Source organism: Mauremys mutica, chromosome 2 (genome assembly GCF_020497125.1).
Source record: "Mauremys mutica isolate MM-2020 ecotype Southern chromosome 2, ASM2049712v1, whole genome shotgun sequence".
NCBI lineage: Eukaryota > Metazoa > Chordata > Testudines > Geoemydidae > Mauremys > Mauremys mutica.
The window spans coordinates 213,937,415-213,963,176 of NC_059073.1; the positions used below are offsets into that span (position 1 = coordinate 213,937,415).

The 25,762-nt window shown below is 38.7% G+C and overlaps 1 protein-coding gene across 2 annotated transcripts; it reads right to left on the reverse strand.

Annotated features, from left to right (window-relative positions):
* Positions 1–6,594: 6,594 nt before the first annotated feature.
* On the reverse strand, positions 6,595–25,027 carry LZTFL1 (leucine zipper transcription factor like 1). Of its 2 annotated transcripts, none has more exons than XM_045005528.1 (10): positions 24,411–24,608; positions 22,877–23,001; positions 19,165–19,359; positions 18,688–18,748; positions 18,144–18,212; positions 14,923–14,988; positions 14,710–14,787; positions 11,714–11,887; positions 8,925–9,028; positions 6,595–7,671 (listed from the first exon to the last, which is right to left on the reverse strand). In XM_045005528.1, exons 2-10 carry the CDS (start codon positions 22,951–22,953, stop codon positions 7,653–7,655), a joined length of 843 nt encoding a protein of 280 aa, XP_044861463.1. In that variant the 5' UTR covers positions 22,954–23,001; positions 24,411–24,608; the 3' UTR covers positions 6,595–7,652. The 2 variants fall into 2 exon arrangements, with proteins under 2 accessions (XP_044861463.1, XP_044861462.1); XM_045005527.1 differs by lacking the exon at positions 24,411–24,608 and adding an exon at positions 24,875–25,027 and having other exon boundaries at positions 6,596–7,671.
* Between the last annotated feature and the right edge of the window lie 735 nt (positions 25,028–25,762).

Sequence of the window (25,762 nt, forward strand, 5' to 3'; positions counted from 1 at the left end):
TCTTTCTTTCTCTCCCCCAAAGCTCTTTGCTATTTAGCGCTACCCTCCTGCTCCAGGAGGAAAGCTGAAATCAAGCTTAGGGATCAATCCAAAAATATTTCAAATCCTTAGGGCTCGCCCTGCCCTCAGAGCCTGGACTCCATCGTGCCTCCTCCTGCTCAGAGATCTGATTCAGAGTCTCTCAAGGACAGGGCTAGGGTTTGAGGATGGGCTCCTCAGAAGACTGGTTTGCCCAGAAATGGGAGGTCCCAAGCAGGGCACTACATCTCTATATTGCAGGTGGTCCACATGGGTCAGGTGTTTCCCCTTGAAGTCCCTACCTGGGATACCAGTAGGTTTGCCCTAGGAACCTGCTATAGCAAGTGGCAGCAGTGGAGAGGGAACCAAAGACGCTTTACCTCCCTCCCTCTCTGGTGTTAACAGTCTTGGTGCTGTGGCCAATGTCCTCCAGCCATCGCCCAAGGAGCTTGGCTGCTGGTGTGGGCTCTTGGGACTCTCATGATATCCCTCTAGCATGCTGCCTTTCAGGTATCACTCGACTCATGGAGATGTGGGAGGGGAAGCCACATGAACAGCTTTTCCAATCTCACCTATCTCCTTTTCCGCCCAGGGAAAAGCAGGGTCAAGGTAACCCTGCTAGGACATCAGCTGCTGAGACTCTGCCAGCTTCTCCAGTCCAGCCTGACTATTCCAGTCCTGAGTTTCATCTGAGCAGAACAGTTGCTGCAAAGACGAGCTATACAACACTGAGTACCATTGAAAATATTTTATGCAAGTAAGTCAGATTCTTTTTTAGCAGAATGTAAATAATGGTGGCATATTTCACTAAAAAAAAGTTACTTTAACCTAAAGTGCTTGCATATTCAGTAGCTAGCTACCAATGTGTTTAACCATTCTGTCATAAAAATGTAGCAAATTATTTATCAGCACACCTATGTCTGTATGCGCTATTGAAGGCCATGCTTATAAATGATTAATAGCTGTTAATAAGGCAAAAATGGAGCTTTAAAAATAGGGAAAGCATTACCAGCACTTGTACTAATGATGAAGCTTCTGTCAGAATAGATTACTACTGTTGCTGAGTGTGGGAGAATAATTCAAGTTAAATATTTCCTTTGACTCTGGATCACCCCATTATACTTAGCGTTAATTTACTAATGGGTTTACTAATGGAATGCCAACGCAAGGAAGTGTGGTCAGGCCAGGTCAGGGAGTTTGATTGCAACAAACTGAGTTGCTGAATCTTTTAAAATTTCATTTGTTCTCTCATAAATCATCTAGATTGAGAATCACCATGGGCCAAATTTTGAAAGGTATTTAGGTGGTTAGTGGGATTTTCAAAACAGCAAAGTGCCTACATGCAGATTTTTAAAGGTCATTGGGAGGTAGGGGCTTAGGCACTTTTGACAATCTCACTAGGTGCCTGTCTTTTAAAATCTAGGCCATGTCTCTTTTGTTCTATGCTTTTTGTAGGACACATACTGATCTCTATATCAAGATCATGAAATAACACGCTGGTTGTGAAATAACAGAAGTAGTATAACAGAGTTTGTTTGAGAGCTTTATCAGCTCTGGTTGAACTCAATGTATGGCTCTAAAGATTTTTAAATGGTGAAGTCGAAGGTATATTAATTTGAAAGGGCTTTGGGATCTGATGAAAGACATTATATGCAGCTAAGATCATTATCATGCCAGTACCTGCCTCACAATGTGATTTGTAGAGAACACTCTTGAAACAGCAAGGAAATGATCCCTGGCTTTGAAAATATTCGCTTGGAGAGCTATACTTGACAAGCTAGATATGTGTCAGCATGCACCACTGCTGCTATTTTGTTGTTGGTATTCTTTTGGACACATCTTTCCAGTTTGAAATTTGCAAATTGTCAGCATGTTTAAATTATTGACAATGTAAATAAGCAGTCTAAGGGTTTGTCTATACACAAAATTATTCCAGAATAGCTACTGTGCTTTAAATTCACACCTTACCTTATTCCAAATTAACGTTCAAGTGTAGACAAGACCTTCACTTTCCATTAGAAGCAGTTGTTGGTTTCCAAAATTCTTCAAATACAGGATTGTACATCACAATCAGAACAATATTATTTGGCAGCCCTGGAGGAAAGAAGTGGGTATATTTGAAGCTGTTTCTGGGAACTGCTAAAGGCTTGGCTACACTTGAAAAGTTAATTCAGATTAAAGGTAGGGTGTGAAAAGCACAATAATTATTCCTGAATAACTGTGGTCACACTTAGTCCAGAATAAGAGTGCCTTGTTCCATATCAGTGTAATCCAAGCTCTCACTCTGGAATAAGATTGTCTGCATGGAGTTATTCAGGAATAATTATTACAGAATATCAGAGGGGTAGCCGTGTTGGTCTGGATCTGTAAAAGCAGCAAAGAGTCCTGTGGTACCTTATAGACTAACAGATGTATTAGAGCATGGAGAATTCACCCACGAAAGCTCATGCTCCAATACGTCTGTACAACTCCATGTGTAGACAAGCCCTAACTGCAGATTGCATTTCTATTTCAATTTTAGCAGGCTTAAAGACTCCTACCCTCACTGTCCCCCCCCCCCACTGCCCTTCTACAAATGCTGAAAATAGTGAGAGCAGCAAAGAGTCCTGTGGCACCTTATAGACTAACAGACGTTTTGGAGCATGAGCTTTCGTGGGTGAATACATGCATCCGACGAAGTGGGTATTCACCCACGAAAGCTCATGCTCCAAAACGTCTGTTAGTCTATAAGGTGCCACAGGACTCTCTGCTGCTTTTAGAGATCCAGACTAACACGGCTACCCCTCTGATACTTGACTCTTAGTGAGAAACATTCACCACTTATACTATGCAGGCTTTACTATTGATGATGCCTGAGAAGGACAGAACTTAGCTTGGCTTTCGGGCCTTAGGTGGACTTTTCAAAAATCCTGTAAAATGAGCACAATGGAGGTGGAAATCAGAGAGGTGCAATAACTAGGACCCCCAGGATGCCATATAACCTCTTTTCAGAGTCAAGCTTCACTGTAAGAAAAACGTACAGATAACTTCTAGTTAGCTATTAAAATGCATTGGACTGCCTGCCCACTTTACAATAATTAACAGAGAGGTGATGAAGGGATTCTTCTGCATTGTGTACTTGGCTTCATTTTAGCCTAAGTCTGTCTTGTTTACTCAGAATGACACTTCCTCTTCTTCTACCTGATTTTTTCTATACAAATGCTGCCCCTTAATACATTATATATTTTCATTAGGAAGGCTGATTAGCCTCCTACTGTACTATCCATTGGTCTTCTACATTCTGTCTCCATGGCTTTCTGAAGAGATTGTGACTACTGAAAACTCGACCTTTTCATTTGTATTTACATACATATAAGGGATCATAGAATTTTTTTGTAGACAAAATTTAAATTAAACAATGTCATCTATGTATTACAGGCATTTACAGGACTACCTAGGAAACACATAGACTGTTTACAGGCCATGTGGACAGAATGACATGTAGCCACCCACAGCCACCACGTTAGCAGATCCAAGGATAATGATAGGTGTTTGGACCAGTATATAGATGCAGATATGCTTTTGCTGACTCATGCTTCCAGGTGGATCTTATTATCCCCAACCAGGACATAAGGCATTGAAGCTTTTATGTGATGCTCCAGGCACACTGATTGGGTCGGAGGAGGACCTGCAGGGAAAGCCCCGAGCATTACCAAACTTGGGCAGATATTTTAGGTTGATGCTTATGCTCTACTTGTTATCAAGTTGCCAGGAAAGCGAGTGGGCTAGTTCTGTGCTTAGCAGGTGGGACCGCTGCCTGTTTACAAGAGCTTTTAAAGTAATAGTTTCTATTTGTCTACACACAAATTTACTTTCAAATTACAAGTCTGTCGCATCTTAGGTGCATTTAACATGCACAATTTCAGCTTTAGGCGGTCGGCAAAAACAAGAAAAATAACAATTTAAATACTGTTTCTGTAGTGCGGGCGATTCCGCCCGCCATTACACTCAATGTAATTTTGACTATACGCGATTTTCGCTTTATGCACTGACTGCAGAACCTAATCCCAGCATAAGATGAGACAGACCTGTATACTAGTGTGTTGCATTTACTTAATATATTTTTGAAGGGCTAGTTTTCTAGAAAGGCTTGTTTCTTGATGAAGTTATGATGTTTAACCACTTGAAGCAATGAGATAATTTGCATTCACTAACCATAACCGTAAGAATCACTCAGCTGTAGTTTTGCAGTAGATGGTGTCACTCAGAAGCCAGCAGTGGTCCTTTACAATGACAGAAAGAGACAAATAGAGGAACCTTGATAAAACAACTGTTAGCTGGTATTTCAGAAAGATAAAATAGGTGATTAAATGAGAGATCACGGTGGACCCTCAAAGACAAGTTATATGGGATATGGCCCAATTCAACAATCCTGGCTCCTGTGAGTAGCTCTATTGAATGCAATGGGAATATGTCCAGTGTAAGGAAGTGTACGCAGCCAGCCTTCTGTTATGAAACTATTATTCACAAGAAAAACAACAGACAGTGGGGAATTTTATGAACACATGGGGAAGGGGTAGGGAACACGCCCATTAAAATGTTAGTATCCAGCATGACCTTTGAGTTTATTAATGACCAACTGCTGGACTCAAATTATGTCCTACTGGTTGCTGATTCTGTCATAGTTAATAAAAGGTAAAGCTGAACTGCCCGAATTTTGCTCTTGCAGAAAACATGCTTCACTTCTCAAGCACAAAAGCAGCTTAAGAGAGATTTGATTTTTTCCGATCAGAGGATTATGGAGAAATTGTTTTTACATTTTTCTTTCAGGTAGAGCTAGGGAATTAACACCTCAACTGGAAGAAGTGTGTGGTGTTTATCAGAAGAGTAACGAATTTCCAAAGAGAAAAGGTGGTAGATGTGCAACTGGGATTCTCATTTGGGAGAAGTTCAGAAATACCAATTCATGTGTTAGGTTTAACTTCCAGCCCGGTGTTTCCACCTCAACATAACATACACATTGTGTACTGACCCATGGATTTTTGAATAACCAGGCTAATGCCAGCTCAGGTGCAGTTGTATTAAGGGTTCCATTTGATTTGGAATGCAGCAATCTCCAACCCAGCAACACAAGCCAACAACAGCACATTACCCTAAAGTTTCATGGTCTGTATTAGGTCCCTGTTAAATACTGAATCAAATTCATTATTTTGGCCCTGCTATTAAAATTCTCCAAGTTTTGCCCAGGTTATCAGAAGAGTCTCTGTCCATGACCAATTGACTTCAATGGTACTTAAGCACATGCTTAACCTCTTTGTCAAACTTGGGTCTAAGACAGCATAGGGATATCAAGAATCATCAACTCTAGTTGTCTGAGTCAACAGCCCTGATTTATCAAAGAGTAAATGTGGGCATGAATAATAATTTGAGGCCTCTTGCTTTCCCTCTCCGAGCCTAACGCTCCTAACCTATCATTGGGTTTTAGCACCCCATTGTGAAACAGAGCATTTACCCACACTAGTAGTTCCATTGATTTCAATGGGACTACTCAAAGGAGTAAGGGTTCCAAGAACCGGGCCCTAAATAAACAGCCGATAGATCTGTGGGGATATCAACACACTAAACCAGTGGCTCTAAGTTGGAAATGGATGCTTTTGATATTTCCTTGAATGTATAAATAAGGCCAAATTAAGCTTTGAGAACAGCATCTGGCTCTAAATATGTGTTTCTCCCCCTATACAACATGCTGTACCTCAGTGTCAGCATTCTTCTTCTATAAGAAAGGTTTAGAAGAATTCAGTTTGAAATAACATTTAAGTTTTAGTTGCTTAATACAAACTGAAGTATATAAAAATGTCCTGAACATGACCCCTACAACCCCAAATACATCATTGTACTGTATTCCAACCAATGAAGTCAAGCAGTTGTACCACCTTAGAACATAGACTCTTGGTCAAATTCTGTCCTAAATTACAGCTACAACCCCCACCCCGAAGTTAGTGGACACAATTTGCCCAAGGGACTTTATGGTTTAACTAAAAGGTAAATGAATTGTATGAAAATGATGCGAGACTGACAGTGGTATTTTTAGGCAGGATTTGAGCAAAATGCCTAGCTACAAGAACACTCACCAAAAGGAAATTTCTTCATCATTTCTACATAAAGATTTTATCCCCTACAAAGAAAGGGTTAGAGTTGCTATTTTTGATAAAGAGCAATGCTGCCCTCAAACTGATATTGTGCAAAATAATGAAAAGATGAGGCTAACAATAAATGGATTTAACTAGTCATGCTAACATCTAAGAACACTATAAAGCAACAGCTTCTATTAGTTTAACTTAATACTGCACATACAATCTCACTATCCCATTACCAATGTACTACTACAGAACATAGGGCCTAGTCTGTGGGCGAGGCCCCTTAATCAATGAGGACTTCTACTGCAAAATAAAAAGACAAAGGAATCAGACAGTCAAGAGCAATTTAAAGCATAACTTTCTTCCTTGAGAGGGACATCACTACAAAAAACAATTTCCACTGCCTTGTCCCCATGAAAAAGCAAACATGATGGTACTTGTAAAGAAACCACACTCCAAAATCCAGAGTTCGATGTTGGAAAACATAAATGGTTTTATTTAGATTTGTAGGCAACATATATATGAACAGACACACAAAAAGATAAAACGTATTAAAACAGGCTGGCAGATAAATACAGAATGGTTTGAGTCCAAGAATTGGGTAGCTGAGGGTGCTATAGAAAGTGGAGGAAAAAAACCTGCTAAAAGTTATTTCCTCACCAGAAAGTTGCTCTGTCACCAGCTTCCTCAGCCTCTCTCCATCCTGCTGTTTTAACTTTAATACTTTGAAAGAATCAAAATTCCAGTGTTCAAGTTAAAATCTTTAGGAGTGCCCATGGGGGGAAATATACTTTTTGGTTTGTATTCCTGTTGAGCAATTTAGATCTGTGGTATACTGTAGAAGCCAGCAAGTATTTGTTTTCCTTTAAATCTGTACTAAACTGTTTGATAACAATAGCTGTCCAATGTACATCTTTTACTAGTAATGTCACTGTTAATTTGAGTACACATTCCTTGATTCCCAAATATTGCATATTTGTCCCCCTTCATCTAATGCACACCCTGTATTCAGCAAATAACTTGCACAGAGAAAGTCGGGCAGCCAGAAGGAAGACTAATCTTATGAAGTTAGCTGATGGGTGTTTTTCTGCAAAAGTTATGCCCGCATCAAGAAAAAAAAAAGTCACATCTTAGGTGTGTAAATTGCATCTCACAGCTATGTAGAGAAGAACTAATTAATATTTTATTTTAACAAAAATAAACTCCTTTCTTTGTAAATAACTGTCTTAATTTGGTGTTTACTATTTCCCAGGGAAAGAACAAGGTTAACTATTAAAAAGACAAGTACAGAAACTAAGACACTCTATACACTTTGTTCTCATCTTTCAGTTCTTAAGTAAATAAAGTAGGAATTTCAGTTTCCTATCAACAAAAGGTTATTTTTAAGTGTTGGCAGAAGCAGAAAATAAACCATTCAAAACAAATCTCTGAAAGTATTTCAACAAATCCCTTAAAGTAACACAACAATCTGTTCTCTTTGTGTGGCAGCTTCTTGACGGACCAAATGCTCTTCATATTTTAATCATCTGGTTCGTATCTAAGAAGAAAGAAGTTAAAGCTAGAGAGTACAATATACCCGATAGATATTCAGTCCTCAAAGAGAAAAAATCACTTCAACCAATTCCAATTACACCTCTACCCCGATATAACGCTGTCCTCGGGAGCCAAAAAAATCTTACCATGTTATAGGTGAAACTGCGTTATATCGAACTTGCTTTGATCTGCCAGAGTGCACAGCCCCGCCCCCCGGAGCACTGCTTTACCATGTTATATCCGAATTCATGTTATAACGGGTCGCGTTATATCGGGGTAGAGGTGTACTCATATCTGTGACATTTTAATGGCAATTTACACTGCACAATTTAGATGGATCCAACCAACTATTTTTCATTTTTAAAAAATTCTCCTTTTAAACACACTCATTTGGCCAGTTTACCAGCCCTGCAACCAGTGGAATCAGCCCTGGTGGCCACCCACCAAACCCAAAAGCCACAGGAAGCCAGACTCAGGATTTCTGTCCTCACTGCAATTTTGGGGTCCCAATGGTCTTTCCCCACCTCTATTTCCTAGCAGCATAGCTCCAATGGAACAGGAACCCCTTAAAGAGATTCTTTTCTACACCCACTCAATATGGGGCCACCCACTGCCCCCACAGTGTCTGTCCTTCTTCCCCTGCCTGGATGGTGTAATGGGATAGTTCCACACTAAGGAAGGCCTGAGTGGTTAGGTCACTAGCCTAGGATGTGGAAAACCTGGGTTTAAGTCCATGCTCTGCCACAGACTTCCTGGGTGATTTTGGGCAAGTCACTTCACCTCTCTGTGCCTCAGTTCCCCACCTGTAACTTGAGATGACTGGGAGTCTAGGTACCTACCCAAGCCATGAAGGCAAAAGAAGTCACCTCTACCCCACCTTGGCATTAGGAACAGGAGAGAATGATGGTGCAAAAGAAGCAACTGCCACCCAATTCTGCACCTCTGTGCATGGATCTAGTGGGCATGTTTTGACTCTGTCATAATCCCATGAAAATTGTTTCCTAACTATGTGTATGTGCAGCATGACTGCTACTGTAAAGATGCCAATTTAATTTTAATGTTTTTAAAAAAAATCATTGATATTTTGAAGACAAATGGGTCAAAGTTGGCACATCCAAAGTTTGACAACAGCCCTACTGAATTTGTTCCAAAGAGAAGTTAATAAACCGGCTTTAGGAGAATCTGTTTTACATTTACGGAAACAATGTGAAGGTTGAACAGACTTCTTGAGATAACAGATGGAAGAGCACCACTTACCTTGAAAGTCTTCTCCGTAGATCCTTTATCTGCTCATTCTTCTTGGTGAGAATCTCTTTCATGTTGCGGTAGGCAGCTGTTTGCTGGAACTTCTTCTCCAACTCCTGCTCAACAGGATCATCAATGCATTACAATTTTTTTAAAAATCGAAAAGTTTTTTTTTTTTTAAAAGAACAATTCAACTGTTTCTCTCCTTAGGCTTCATTCCAGTGTTCAGTCTAGCTTTTCTCTGTCCAAAATTCTTGCTGCTGTTATTATCTACTTTTCATCAATACTCAATGGGTATTAATGAAACACTTATGGAACTTTTGGTGATACTGACTGTTATGTAACAAAACTTGTACTAGAAACATTTGGCTTTTGTTTAGATAATGCCTACTACAGTGGGGCTCTGCACCGGTACCATGGTGGTGAACAACCTTATTAAAACAGATGTGTTTAAAAACAAAACAAAACAAAAAAACCCCCAAAAAACCAACCCCAAAACTTTACCAGATATTGATCTGGGCACTTTAATAATATCACAAAGTTACAGGGATGTGAACAAACAGCAAATGGAGATTGCATACTTCTAGCTCACAGTTCAAGTATACTCATGACCAAATCAAAGACTGGCTAACTTGGAATACTGCAGAATATCCAGTCACTTCTCTACAATCTACTTGCAAACCTTCAGTCAAGTAAATGTCATAGTTTGATGCCCTGTGATCCAAAGCATTCCAGTTGTTTTGGAAAGCCCTATAAATGTGATTTACAAGCAGTTACATTTCTAAAGACTCATTGTGTGATGGATCAGAAGTCTACAAGTAACAACATATATAGCTACAACAAACACAGATTTTAGCTGATAGCCATACATCTTTATGATGTATGCTTCAACCTGTAAAGTAGTATTTTTGTCTCTAAACAAGCTTTTATTTTGTAGGCCCAAATATAAATAGCATAAGATAGGTCATTTAAAAAAATCAGTGTGATTTTATTTTCTTCTCACACCAATAAACACCTGTTCTGCTGAGTAGCTCACACTTGTTCCAGTAATACTAAGGTGCCATCCACCATATCTGAACAAAAACGAGAATTCTTAATTACCTAGTACAAAGCTTTCCCCAATTACTTCCCTCAATAGAATTGATGTTCCTCATCTCCAAAGATCAACTTTTAATGCTAGGAGGAGTGTGTTACAGACTTCAAAGAGAGATTTTTAAAAATATGCATACGTATACATGTTAGTGTCTGCTGTTACCATTAGAAAACATGGAATATCTCTTGAAGCCCAAACAAGTCTCTCCCTTCATTTCCATATGACAAACTGGATTTCTTCTTTCAGTTTTTAAGATAGCTTTAACGTAATAGAAAATGACATGGAACAGGGTGAATTGAAATGAAGGAATAAAATAAATTACATTTGAATAGCATCTTCCCTTATGCAGGATTCACAGGTATTTCACAAACTAGACACACAGCATATCAGTGAAATACAGCTAGCTACTCGGTCCAAAATAGCAACCTATCCATGCAAAAGCAGGCTACACTACATTGGGAATGGGGAAGTTTTGATCAGACACAATAAGACAAACTGTTCTTCATGAGAGGTATAGTGTCCATACAGTGTAGACAGGACCTTTGTTCTCATGTGGCGACCTCTACATAGTTAGCATGACAATCCACTTATCTATCTTATGGTAAACTAGGCTCATATATCTTCTATCCAATCTTTAGATCACTAAATTAACCCCACAGGTTGTCATATAACCCCAATGACAAAGGGAAAAAAAAAAAAAAGAGGTCATCTAAAAATCTGTACGAAACTAAAGAATGAGGCTGGCAGCCTTGAGACTGTGAGAAACAAAATGTGTTCAGTGGCATTCCCCAACTTCGCTTTTTGTTGTAGATAGTTGCCAATCACATTTCAGACAGAGGACTTCAACAAAAACTATGTTCTCTGTTTCAAAATGAATGCAAGATTACCCTCATTTCATGCAAAATTAATATGCCGTTTCCTCACAGCTATACTTGTATATCAGCACAGGTCTAGAAACAATCTGTTAACTAGTGTTCCCTCTACTGGCTCTACAGAGAAGAAAAACAGCATGCTGTGAGTCTTTCTGGATGACATCATTAGTTCAAATGTGCATTTATGCCTACATTTTTAGAGCGTTGCAGGGGAAGTTGTCAAAGGTAATTATCAAACCAGATGCTCACATCACTTTCAAGATGTAGGGGATCAAATTGAAGAAGTTAATCCCTCTCCCCCACCCCACAATAGTGCAGTGTGTCATTTTCAGCTGCAGTCTGTGAATGAGAAATATGGCCAAAGGCAAATTCTGCAATCTTCCACCATTACAGCACTCGCTGTAGACTTTCCAATACAAAAGTGGTGTCTCAACTGATTACTAACCATCCAAAGTAGCCAGCTTCCACAAGGCAATCACCACTTTCCTATGGTGGGAATCTGGTGCTACCAACTTTTCACAGAGGTACAAAAAAGTCTGCTGTCACTGTTCACAATCATTCTGAAATGGCTGCAGAAGCTGTATTTAAGTGTCCATTTGATTGGCACCAACCAGTGGGCTGTGTGCCATATCTACGAAATAGACTATCTTAACACTGATAACTATGCTCTTCACTCTTTAACAAGGGAAGAATATTAAAAAAAAAAAAAGCCACCAAAAGACGGTGTGATGTATCCCTAGTAATCCGCATGCAATATACAGAATCTGTGTTACATTAGTAGATTGCCAAAAAGAGTGAACAAAGAGCTTATCTATACACTGCAATAAGAAGCTAACCTTTTCAGCTGTAGATAACTGGTCCTGAACCTTGAGTAGGTCATGCTTTGTTGTCACCAAGTTCTCTTCCAAGAACTTTTGGTTTGCAGTACTGTCATTCAGAGTCTTCTCAAACTGGCACCTCAGAGCAGACACTGTATCTTCCAGTTCACTTATATCCTTAGTTATGTTAGTCTTCAAAAGAAGAAATATTAAAAATGAATTTTTTTTTGCAAAATCCTAAATGAAAGTGTGCATTTTAAATTATTTGTTGAAAATGATATCCAAATGTCTTTAAATGGCAAACTGCAGTGCTTTAGATCCCAAAGCATTAAAACAATACTAGACTTCAGAAAGTGGCAATAAATACATTTTAGGGTGAATGGAAAGGCTTCTTTTCTGCCAAGTCAAGATTTCAAATTCTTAGAAACTGCTTCATTTCTCTGTGGCAATTATATTCCATTATCTCCTGTCAGTTATCACTTAGGATATAAATTACACACTGTATGAAGTGTATAAAGAAGTTTACAGAATATGAGAACATACATGGCTATACTGTAGCTTTTAAAGCCATTGACATGTTATGAGAGGTGTAGAGGAAGATGGAGAGTGTGTGTGTGCGCGCGCATGTGTGTGTGTGTTAAGGAACACACCAGCAACAGGAGCTGAAGCCACACTGTTTGGAGGTAAGATACAAGGCGAATATCTCCATAGTTACCGGGAAATCATACCCTACTAGCAACTGTTATATCCCGTGAAAAGAAGCAACACACACTCCCTCGAGCACCAGCCCTGGGCCATATGTGTGTTCAGTTAACTGCCATGTCCATGTGCATTAAAATCTCTCATAAGAGAGGTATCTGACGACTAGACTCTTGAAAATAACATTGTGTTGAAACAAAAGAATGACAAATCTCAATGCATTTTATCAGGACTCAGAAAAGGTCTGAACTATCAGGGCCTCAAAGGAACCAAAATCTAAGAAGGAAGTTCAGGCCTGTTTCATGCTAGGGAGCTAAGAGCCAAGAGCAGGAATTCAGTCAATATGGTATTCATGGAGAATCAAAGAGTTTACTTTATCTTAATAATGTTTTGGGATTGAAGCTGTGTTGAAAGATGCTACACAGTTAGGAAATTGCATTGGTCTCTAGGCATAGTTTGTTCCTCAGTTCATATTTTGAACTCACTAATGACTGGGTCTCTGGGACAGACATGATCTGTTGTAATTGTGATGAAAGTAGTTAGACAGGATGCAAGTATTTTAAGCCCAGGTTAACCTGGTCCATTAAAGCATGATTAGGATTATATAATTTTACTGACATTCATTTTATTAAAAGGCACAGTGACACCAGCTACACTTAAAAAGCAGACTCCAGTCACCTAATATTTTCAGAGATGAATGTGGAGTACATTAATTCTTCACCTGTCCCCATTAGGAAAACATCTATTTTAGAAGTTCTATTAACCAGAATAATCCCATGTAGGGTCACAATTCCTTTAAGAAGGAAATCAAAATCTTTGAAGACTATATCTTAAAAAGGGTAAGCATGGAGGATCTAGGAGATTGGCTGAAAAAGATTTCAACCTGTGTAAATATTTCACTGCAAAATAGGTTCAGTCACATATATATGTCCATGAAAAGGAGCTGAAGGAGAAGTGGGTGGCCAGGTGGGGGAAAACAACTGGCTTGATGGGAACTGCAGGTACTCAACACCTCTGAAAGTTAGGCCAGCTGATGCCTACACAGACAGGCAGCAGATGAGACTGGTCTCCAGGCCTTTAAAACTACCAATGAAATAACTACAGTTATAAGACTTAAGTCAGATAAGGAAAGTATTTGCCGTGACCTTTAAATCAAACTACCATTGAATAATATTACTGTATGAAAATAACAGATCCTAAAAATCACTAAGGGGCATTATAACGTATTAAGAAAATAGAGTACATACCATAAACCATTTAGAAAGCAAAATAAAAAGAAACTTGGATTAAAAATATGGAAATTAAGAGGACATACCATTTTTTAAAGATAGGGAATTGATAAACTCACTTCAAAGTTAGCAATATTGCGGTATTAGAAATATTAATTTTTCAACTTGACTTTCATAAAAGGCAGAAAAAGCTAAATAGGACTAAAACATTTCAACTCATCTTACAAGTTGAACTGAAATATTTAAAAAATATTTTTAATAAACTGTTAGGTATTCACATTATTAAGAAAATAAATGTATAGGCCAAAAAAATAAAAATTAAAAAAGGTGAATCAAACACATTTTTTCAATCTGTCAGCAGTTCAGGTTTTTCCATTTCTGTGTTTTTCCTGCAATGGTGAATCATATTTGGATCATCAACTTTTACAGGGGAAATCTGAGACCCTCAATTCAGGTGTAGACAGGTAAATGTAGGAAGAACTATTTTTGACAACGTGTTTAAGGTGTATTTGCAATTTAGAGGTCTGTGGGTTTGATAATATACTCAAGTAAGTCAATGGCAAAACTCCCACTGACTCCATTGGTACAGGCTCTGATCCTATTTGTGCATGTTTTTAACCTCTTAAAAGTTTGAATCAGAACAATATATGCTGGTATACTTTCCAAAAAGAGCTATGCATACACATAAGAAAAATATACAATAACATTGACCAAGATAGACTGAACATTTTATTGCTGAATCAGAAAGGAAACTAGATGACACCTCTTTACTAACAAAAGAGGAAAAAAATAAAAATAAGAAAAACAACAGAACAAAACATATACCTATTAATATCAAACTCATTTGATCTTTATAATACAAAGAAGCAAACTTTGGAATGGTACTTACTGATAATTTCCTACCATGGATTAGGTCACACATAAGCATGAAATATTTTTCTTAAAGGATCAGAGCCCTAAATGTTAGTGGGACCATGGCAACCCTGAATAGGACCTTTGTATGCCCCACAAAGCCAACTGCACCTGTTAGGTCTAACTGGCTCTACACGACTTGGTAATGCTAGTTCAATGGAGAAAACAGCCAACCTTTTGATCTCCCTGAATCATCTGTAAATCCTTCAGTGATTTCTCTAGTTTTGATTTTTCATCCAATGCACTTGTAGCCTGCAATAAATTGGAAAGACAAAGCTTAATAAAAGCAACTTTTACTGGAAATGAGAGAATTACAATTGTGTTCTTTCTATTTAGGTATTTTAAAAACGTACATATATTTACTACTCAGGTTAATAGTGAGTTTACCTGTGTTTCTATTGTCTTGAGTCTGGTCTTCAGTTTTTCATTTTCTTCTTGAAGTCGTGTAATTTCCTTTCAGTAAATAAAAATTAGTTTTATCATGAACACTCTTACATGACTGAATTTGATAGACTTGCAGTTATTTTTAATTATTTCATGTAAGTAAATATATTTTCTAGTTTAGAAAAGCTAGCTACTATGTCAATGCTTAAAAAGAGGACCAGCCAACTGTGGGTCATTGGTTTTTCTTTATGGGCTTGATCCTGCATGGTCTTGGGCAGCCAGGCCCCAACAGAGCAGAGATCTTAAGCATGTTCTTACCTAAGTATATGAGCAATCACACTGTAGTCTATAGGACTATTCACATGCTTAAGTTAAGCATATGAATAAGTTATTTACTGGATTGGGGTCAGAGCACTCAATACCTTGCAGGACCAAACTACATAGGATAAGGAATAATATTAACTGAAACAAAGGTAAAATTGCATTTTATATATATATATATATATATATATATATATATAATCTTATTCATGGTATTTGTCAAAATGCTTTCCAATCAACAGGACAGGAAACAATTTATTCATGGTCACTGTTTAAAATGTGAGAGATAGGCTCTTCTGAAAGTCAGGCAACCCCTCTCAAAAATCCTTTTAGCCAAGTAGGAGTGCAAGTGATCTTCAAATGTTTATTTTATCTGTTTAGTCTTCATATATATTATGTCAGTGGTCCTCAACCAGGGGTATGGGTAATCCTGGGGGTATGCAGAGATCTTCCGGGGGGTACATCAATCCATCTAGATATTTGCCTAGTTTTACAACAGGCTACATAGAAAGCATCAGCAAAGTCAATACAAACTAGAACTTCATACAGACAATGACTTGTTTATACTGCTCTATATACTATACACTGAAATGTAGGTACAATATTTATATTCCAATTGATTTTATAATTATATGATAAAAATGAGAAAGTGAGCAATTTTAGAGGAATAGTGTGCTGTGACACTTTTCATAGAATCATAGATTATTTTTCTATTTTTATGTCTGATGTTGTAATCAAGTTGTTTTTAAGTGAGGTGACACTTGGGGTACACAACACAAATCAGACTCCTGAAAGAGGTACAGTAGTCTGGAAAGGTTGAGAGCCACTGTATTAGGGCAATAGTTGGGGAATGAAATAGTTTAAATATTAAGGCTGTGATCCTACTGTTATTTATGTCTATGGACGTAGGACTGGAAGGGACCTCCTGGGTCATCAAGTTTGCAGCCCTGTCATATAATCCCTTTCATGCTTCACTTTATATTAACAATTACTCTCCTGCTTAAAGTTACTCATGTGCCTAAGTGTTTGCATGACTGAGGCCTAAAGAGCTTTCCAAGTTCACTTTTATAGTTATATTCACCATGTTAACCTTGGTATTCTTTCTTTCAAATATTTAGGAATAACTGGCACAGCACCACAAATAGTTTTCTCTACCTAGTTTGACTTTTACTTAAACACAATATCTGTAGAACAAACTATTTTATTAAATATCATACACAGTGGTATGATTAATGTATCTATATACAACTTCTGAATTCATTTACACCTTGTTTAACTACTGTTATACCTTTATATTTATAATTGTGCCATAAGGCCTTAAAGACCTTACTCCAGAATGAATGCTACACAACCAGAGAATGGACTTTTTCCAAGATTACCACCTCAAGGAAATATTCTTTTCCTCAAACAATCCTGAAAACCTCTTCCCTGCAAAGTGATTCCAGAAAAACTACTGGCATCACACTGCAGAAAAAGTTTGCTTAGAACATAAGAACGGCCGTACTGGGTCAGACCAAAGGTCCATCTATTCCAGTATCCTGTCTACCAACAGTGGCCAATGCCAGGTGCCCCAGAGGGAGTGAACCTAACAGGCAATGATCAAGTGATCTCTCTCCTGCCATCCATCTCCATCCTCTGACAAACAGAGGCTAGGGACATCATTCCTTACCCATCCTGGCTAATAGCCATTTATGGACTTAACCTCCACGAATTTATCTAGTTCCCTTTTAAACGCTGTTATAGTCCTAGCCTTCACAACTCCTCAGGTAAGGAGTTCCACAAGTTGACTGCGCTGCGTGAAGAAGAACTTCCTTTTATTTGGTTTAAACCTGCTGCCTATTAATTTCATTTGGTGACCCCTTTGCAACAACAGTTACCTTTCACATAAGTGCTGTTCCTGCTGAGTCTGTCTGCTGCTTCCTATGTTTTGTGTCACAAAATGTGACAATGTTTTATTGGTCACAATAAATTTACATTTCAGCTTTGAACCACCTTTGCAAAAATCATATTTGGATAAAAAAACTGCAGTGTAATATCCTAATATGTGGTGTTGGATGTTCTAATTATATTCGGTTATAAACAAAAGTAAATTTGTTAAATGTTAATATTCACCTTAAATATAAAAATTAAACACATAAAGGAGTCTCCATCTTCATTTGATCTTTTGGTGATGGAGAAAGAAAATACAGCTCATCACTGAAAAATCTCATGAGAGTCTATGCATTACTAAGTTCTTGTAAAGCTAGTTATATTTCTTTATATTAAGTTTTTGGGTTACTTAGTAGTCCAAACTATTGCGGAATGAATCACCATTAAAAAAATTAATTTGCTTTACAATAAATTTGAAAATCTGTAACAAATGGGATATTGGAAATTTGTAAAGTTGAAAGGTAAGTCATAATTTTTTTCCTTTTAAACTGTGGTTCAATTAGAATTTAATTTAAACTACTGCAAAAATAAAAATGAAAAACAAACAATATAAAAGAAATAGAATTTGACTTTGAAAAATGCCAATATCCTATTCACTCCAATGATGAGCTGCATTACTTGTGTTTCAATCTACTTCCCAGCAGGAAGTCCAGTCTTATGAAATATCAGCAAAACATCACCTCCCACTAATTCTATTAATTAAATGGAGAAACTGTAACCGTAATCATTTTTTCTAAAATGCATGCAAAATAAGTTTTAATATTTACAATACATTAAATGCCAAAGCACATCATTTAATGAATCTTCAAAAGTGTTTCATTTATTAAAGTGACTGTAGTTTTGTAGTGTATTAGAGTGCCTTCTAAATTGTCTAATGTATTATGTAAACCCTGATTACTGGGTAGCATCCTAAGTTCAGTTGAATAAATTAAATGCTCATCAACCCCAAATATGTCAAGGGAAAGAATTCTTACCTTGTTTAGCAGCTCTGACCCACCTTCATTTAATGGAGCAAGTTTAGGCTTAATGAGCTCTGAACTGGGCTAAAGTAATGACAAAGATACAAAAAATTAAAATGATGTGTTTTCTTTCTAGCACTTTTGTAGTAATTAAAATAATTTCTCCAACTCTATCCTTTCTGATGTCTGGTGAAATGAAACCAAATATTGCTTATTCTGAACTAATTTTATTATTTGTTCAGACTTGGGCTCTCTCATTAAAACTAACAAATCTTATATAACTTGTTTTCAATTTTTAAAATATTTGCAGAGTAGGGGGGTCATGGATCAGTGTTCAAGATGCCACTTGAGGCACATTGAGCAAACGCTAAGAAGTGACTATATATAGATTTTTTAGCTTAACTTTAGGCTGCTATTTTTGAAAATCTTTAAAGGTTACTTCTAGCATAAATACCTTTCCTCTTAAGCACAAGGAAATAGTCTATAGTAAACATATTTAACATCTGTAGTGGTTTCATAAGGCATTTGATTATAGTATTTTAGAGTAACAAATCTCTACCTTCTTGTTTGCAGATGTAAATTCTGCCTTTTCAAATTCAGCAACTTGCTCTAACAATTCTCTTGGAGAGAAAAATAAATGGAAACATTAAGTTTATTAGATAAATAATCTTGTTAAACAATTTACAAGTCTGCTGCTGTGTTTCTTATTCAAGTAAGACTTCAATTAGGTGCACGGGATCAGACCCTAGATCAGTACAAAAAAGGCAACATAAGTATGCCCTATATACAAATAAAAATAAAATTCTAAATAAACAAGTTCTAGGCAAGCAAGATTATTATTTACATGGGCAAAATCACTTCATGAAGAAGTCAATATAATCATTTGTAATCTTTTAATTGAAAAAACTAAACTGATTGGTATAATACACCACTAAAATAATTTTCTAAGATTAAGAACTGAACATAATAGTATTTAGTCACTTTAACGGTATCAGTGAAACTATTCTCTATTTCTATATAATTCAAATGAGGTTACCGATTTTCCAGCTCAGAGATGTCAGTCTGTAGCTTAAGGTACCACTTCTCAGCCTGTGAAAAGAGTTGGCGTAGAAGTAACACATTGGTGTATGCCGTGTTAATGAGTTCTGATTCCACTTCACTGTGTACTACAGTCTGCAACCCATCCAGCATTTCTGTCACCTCATCTATTGTGAAAGTCTCCTCCACCAGCCTAAACAGAAAAGTTAACAAAAGTCACATGTATCATAAAAATAATAGCTCTGCAGCAATCCAAAAAACTTCACTAGATCAGATAATGTTTGCAGCTAACAAAAGGACCTTTTAAAAAAGCTGTGTCGATGTTTGCGGTAGGATGCTGTTGAGAAAAAGGTAAGTGTCTTTCTGGAATTTATTAACAATAGTGCTGTATGTAAGACTCAGGAGGTAATTGTTCTGCTCTGCTCGCATTGGTGAGGCCTCCGCTGGAATACTGTGTCTAGTTTTGGGCACCACATTTTACGAAACAAGTGCCCAAGTTGGAAAGAGTCCCCACAGGAGCGCAACAAAAATAAGAAATTTAGAAAACATGACGTATGAGGAAAGGTTGAAAAAGATGAGCAGAATTTGTCTAGAGACAAGAAGGCTGAGGAGGGACATGATAACATCTTCAAATATGTAAAAGGTTGTTAGGAAGAGGATGGTGATCAATTTTTTTCCATGTCTACTGAGGGTAGGACAAGAAGTTTGCAGCAAGAGAGATTCAGGTTAGATATTAGGAAAAACTAACTATAAGGACAGTTAAGCACTGGAACAGGTTATCTTGGGAAGCTGTGGAATCCTCAACATTGCATGTTTTTAGAAACAGGTTAGACCTGTCAGGGATTGTCTACGAAGGTAACCTTAATCCTGCCTCAGCATGGTAGGGGGATGGACTAGATGACCTTGAGGTCCCTTCCAACCCTACATTTCTATTATTCTAGATAACAATGTCATTAACAATTTAATATTGTACTTGAATCTTCTCTCTGAAAGTTTTGATTAAATACAAATTTTATAATGTATAAATTATTTTGTTTTGGGCCTTAAGTCTAATTTTGATTTACCAACAGTAATATGTAACTCAAGGTTACAGTTTCACAGCAATTTAACACATCAATTCCTATTAAAATTAAAAAATTGAAGAAAAAAACCTTTTGTAGCGATTGTTTAGGTTGAAACTTTTCCCTTTTCATACTTTTAAAAGCAAGTGTGATCCACTGGACATAATGTACTTGGATCTTCAGAAAGCTTTTGACAAGGTCCCACAGCAAAGGCTCTTAAGCAAAGTAAGCAGTCATGAGATAAGAGGTTAAAAGATTGGAGACAAACGGTAGGAAAAAAATGGTCAGTTTTCACAGTGGACAGAGTAGGGTTCCCCAACTATTTGTATTGGGACCTCTGCTGTCCAATAGAGTCATAAATGATCTGGAAAAGGGAATAAACAGTGAGATGGCAAAGTGTGAGGATGATGCTAAATGACTCAAGATAGTTAAATCCAAAGCTGACTTCAAAGAGTTCCAAAGGGATCTCACTAAACTGGGTGACTCGGCGACAAAACCACAGATGAAATTCAGCATTGATAAGTGAAAAGTAATGCACAATGGAAAACATAATCCCAACTATATATACAAAGTGATGGGATCTGTATTAGCTGTTACCACTCAAGAAATAGATCTTGGAGTCATCATGGATAGTTCTCTGAAAATATTGGCTCAATGTGCAGTGGCAGGCAAAAAAAAATTAACAGACTATTAGAAACCATTAGGAAAGGGATAGATAGTAAGACAGAAAATATCATAATGCCACTATACAAATCCATGGCATATCCACAGCTTGAATACTGCATGCAGTTCTGGTAAACTTTGGATTCTAGTAAACCAAGGGCCACCTCTGGCCAAGGCCATAGGCATTAGCTTACAACTGAGAAACTCATAGCTGGAAACCAAACCAGCTCACCTGTATGTTAGTTTGGTTCAAAAGAGGTATTAGTCTTCTAAGAACGTAGTTAGAGTTTAGACTCTACGAAATGCTTGAAAATTGCTTTAATCTCACTTGTAACGTCTATATTCCATGCTATAAGGAAATATGCAAGTATTGCTTTATAGCTTTAAAAATATTTGCTCTGAACTTGTGAACCCAGGCACGGGCCATTAAGAATCATCACAATACGAAGGATTGATGAATGGCCCTATCACAGCTTTGAAATGAGCTGGTCTCATTGACTGGAAGGCCAAATGTAAAAGATAAAACAGGGTCACAGGAAAATGTGTCATCTCTTAGCTGTTTGAACTCTCACAGGGCCAGAGTCTCTAAACTGAAGCGAGAGATCCCCCAGGGTTATCCCTGGGTTTACCCTGAAATTGACAGGGTACATCTTGAATTGACAGATCCCTATAACTCTGTCACTCTAAGGATTTATGTTGCAACTACTTTGTGTTATATGCTTGCTTGGTTTAACCTGTAAATGGTTCTTATTTCTTTTTCCTAGTTAATAAACCTTTAGTTAGTTTATTACAGAATTAGCTACAGGCACAGTCTTTGGTGCAAGATCTAGGGTACCAGTTTTCTGGGGTAAGCAACTGGTCTCTTGGGACTGGAAGAAACCTGAATATCACATGCATCTGAAGAAGCAAGTATTCACCCACAAGAGCTTATGCTCCAATAAGTCTGTTAGTCTATAAGGTGCCACAGGACTCTTTGTTGCTTTTTACAGATCCAGACTAACATGGCTACCCCTCTGATATTAATCACTAAGTCCAGCTTGCCTGGATGGCAAGATAAATGAGAGAGCCTAAGGGGACTGTCTGTGATTCTATGGTAAGAGTGATATAATGATCCAGGAGTTTACATTTGTAACTGGGTTGGTGAAATCTAATTGTAAAACATACCACCAGTTTGGGATGTCTGTCCTGTTCTTGACAGTCTGGTCTGAGGTAGGCACTCATGGTCATGAGCCCGTCCAGACAGCAGGACATCCCCATCTCAAAGAAGATATATTAGAATTGGAAAAGGTACAGAAAAGGGCAACATAAGTTATTAGGGATATGGAAGAGTTTAGAGAGATTAAAAAAGACTGTTCATCTTAGAAAATAGATGACTAAGGGGACATATGATAGAGGTCTATAAGATAATGAATGGCCTGGAGAAAGTGAACAAGGAAGTGTTATTTACCCTATCACATAATTTGAGACCCATGAAATTAATAGGCAACAGTTCTAAAACAAACAAAAGGCAGTGCTACTTCACACAACACACAATTAACCTGTGGAACGCGTTTTCAGGACATGTTGTGAAGGTCAAAAGTATAACTGGGTTCAAAAAAGAATTAGCTAAATTCATGGAGGATAGGTTTCTCCATCAGCTAGGCTAGTCAGAGATGCAACTCCATGCTCTGGATGTTCCTAAACTCTGATTGACAGAAAGTGGGACTGGACTACAGGGGATGGATCACTCGATAGTTCCGATTATTTCCTCTGACGCATTGGCCACCCTCGGAGAACTGGCTAGGTGGACCATTGGTCTGGCTCAGTACGGCCGTTCTTATGTTTTATGTTTTCCTTGGCAGGGATATACAAATTAGCTGTCTTACATACATGTGAGGTCAAACATATTTGATACATAATTTAACAGATGCCTCAGGATTAATCCCTGGCAGAAGAGTCTTGCTCTCCTAGGGCTTTTGCTTTATTATTATTCCCTCCTCATGGTACCTGCTGTCCTTAAGATCCTGAAAGCAAGAATCCACTGTCTTGAGACGGAGGCCACGCTTGGAACGAGCGAAGCGCATGTAATTGATCACTTCATTCTGGTGGTGATCATTTAGACCCAGCTCCGCCTGTGGATCAGGGGACACAGTAAAGGTTAACATATATATGAGATAAACCTAACACAGAAGACTTAGGTCCAGCTCCACAAAGGTATTTAGGCTTCTAATTTCCTTTAATTTCAATGGAAGTTAGGAATTTAAATACCTTCCTTCCTTCCTAAATGGTTTCTGTACTAGCTTTTAAAGTTTAAATACCTTTTAAAAAATTGAAACTTCTCTAACATTTCAAATAATTAAATCTGAATTTTTTTTACAAATAGGATTGACTTTATACTATTGTTTATGCTTTTTATTTACTTTGTGCATTTTTGAGTCAGCTTAAACAATGAAAATAGCCTTGGGATGTTCATCTTTGTTTGGGGAGGACAGAAATTGATGATTTTTTAGGGGAAAAATTGACTTTTTAAATTTAAATCCGTTTTTTAAATTTTGTTATTTAAATAATGTTTTTATTTTAAAAATAAACCTGTTTAAAATTAAATCTGAATTTAATAAAAAATATGTTAAGGCCTAAATTATTAATAATCTCTTAAAACATTTAAGTGAAAAATAAATATGCTGAATCCATCAGCCTCTACCAAAGGCTTCTTTTCTATATAATCAGGAAATAATCTACTTTTTGAGGTCAAGCTTTATAAATATAATACAACAGGTCATGTAGTATTAAGCACTTGTTTTATTTAATAAAAATAAATGTTATATGCTGTTTTGTGTGTTAAATTTCAGTTACTATCCTAATTCAGCTTGACAAGTCATAATCAAAAAGTTAGTAAATAAGCAATATATTATTCATAATTTTCTAACATATGAAAAACGTAAACTTAATTAGAATCTGAAAATATTAAGGTATGTAATTCCTTAAATAAATGTATGTAGTTTCAGTGTACCCTCCTAGGCAGCACAAAGACGTACCAAGTCTAGTGTAAATGCTCTAGTTACTTGTAAATCAACACGTTTTATGGTTGTATCAACCAATGAGAATGCACCACTTTTTTAGAAAACAACTGAAGTACAAATTGAAAAGTTGTTTACAATTGACATTTGGTGAGTTAAATCGCCTTGATTTAAACGGATCTACTCTGCCTTTGTTTATTGTTTCCATGCACTAACTACAATGCCTGGCTAAAAACAATACTGCAGGGAAAGGTTCGGTTTGAATCCAAAGCTAAAAGTGGATTTAACGGCAGCCAAGAAAACAACACTGGATTCCTAACATTGATAAAAACCAACTCACACTGTTCTCTTGCGAGTCTGGCAGCATTTGCTGTTGTTGGCAAAGCCCCAGCTCCCAGAGCCAGGTGATTTACCTGACAATTTAAGTTTTGTTTAGGGAAGCAAAATAAGTTGCCAGCCCTCATGGTTGTGGAGAAAAGCTGGAGAACGTGACCCTCCCCCTCCCAGGCAAATACTGAGCTAACCCTGTGGGCTGCTTTCCAAATGCTGCTCTTGGGTTCTAGCCCAGTCCCGATGTCGACGCCCGAGGCTGGCGGATGCTGGGAATCATAACAATGGCGCCTACAGTGGCAGCTCCTGCTCGACCCGGCCACGACTGACGGCTCGGGCAAAGCCTCCCTGGCGCCGCTCAGCTAAGCCGCCCGGGGATTTAGGGGGCGGGGTTCAGCGCCTGGTCCCGGGCCGCCCCGCGCTGAGGTACGAGATGGGGGCCCGTCTGTGTATCAGCCCGAGCACCTCGGCCGTTATTCGGCGGGGCTCCCCCGCAGGGCGGCGCGGGGGGGGGGGCGCTCGCTCCTGACGGCCCCGGTAGCGCTGAGTCCCACCGGCGGGCGGGGCGAGGGAACAGGGATGCTGGGGTAGCGGGCTCAGCATGGGCCCAGAGCCGGTACCGTCCCCAGATAGGCCGGGAGGCAACTTCGTTACTCACCATGGCGATTCTAACGGGCACGGGGAGACGACGGTTGATTATACAGCAACGGTTGCCATGGAGAACAAAACCTCGCGAGCTCTTTACTACCATCTCATTGGAAGATTCTCGTTCACGTGACCGGAAGTAAGGGGGCGCGGCAGCCTAGGGGATTCTTTTCGGCCTTCTGCGGATTTTAGGGGCACGTGAGTGGCTGTGGTGGTTTCCAAGGGAGACGGAGCCGCGAGCTGCTCGCGGAACTCCCCCCCCGCCCCCTGCACATTGCACGTGCCCCGTAGCCCGTCTCTCGCGCGCTCTGCGCGAAGTGCGTTGCTTTGAGAGCCGGAAGGGGGCGCGCGCCTCCCTTCCACAGCAACCGCTGCTCACTTCGCCCGTTGACTCGCTGGTCGCCCGTTTAACACGTTACCTGTGGGGCGCAGGCCTGGCCCCTGTGCAGCCACATGGGGCCGGCCATGACGCTAGCCCTCAGTGATCCCCGCAGCCTCGTGCTGCTTCGCTCCCTGTCTTGAAGGGGTTTCCATTCTATGCAGGGTTTACAGTTTGGTTCAATAGCTTTCAACACCCCCACCCCCATACGAATTGTTCGAGCAGCCCTGCCCCTGCCTTGCAAAGGGGGAACGGCGGTGTGTGCTGCAGAGCTGCGACTGCCTCACACCTGTGTAACTTCCCCAACGCCAAGTCAGCGCGGTCCCCCTCCAGCACAGCAGCCAGGGCGGTGATGGCTAGGGCTTTGCATAATGCTCCGACCCTGGGAGACAAGCGATGGGGCGGTTTTTGTTTAAAAGAACGAGGGGCTGCCAAGCCTGGCCGGTGGCAGAGGAAAGGTTGGCAAAGCCAGAGGAGCAATGTTGATTAATTAGGAGAAACCATACAATGTTGAAGCCAATC

Excerpts from the sequence above, each read along its gene's own strand:
- LZTFL1 (XM_045005527.1), bottom strand. The coding sequence starts at position 24,967 with ATGGTAGTAAAGAGCTCGCGAGGTTTTGTTCTCCATGGCAACCGTTGC. Across the intron at positions 18,749-19,164 it reads ATCTCTGAGCTGGAAAATCG|AGAATTGTTAGAGCAAGTTG; the intron begins GTAACCTCATTT and ends TTTCTCTCCAAG. Across the intron at positions 14,788-14,922 it reads TCAAGACAATAGAAACACAG|GCTACAAGTGCATTGGATGA; the intron begins GTAAACTCACTA and ends AATTTATTGCAG.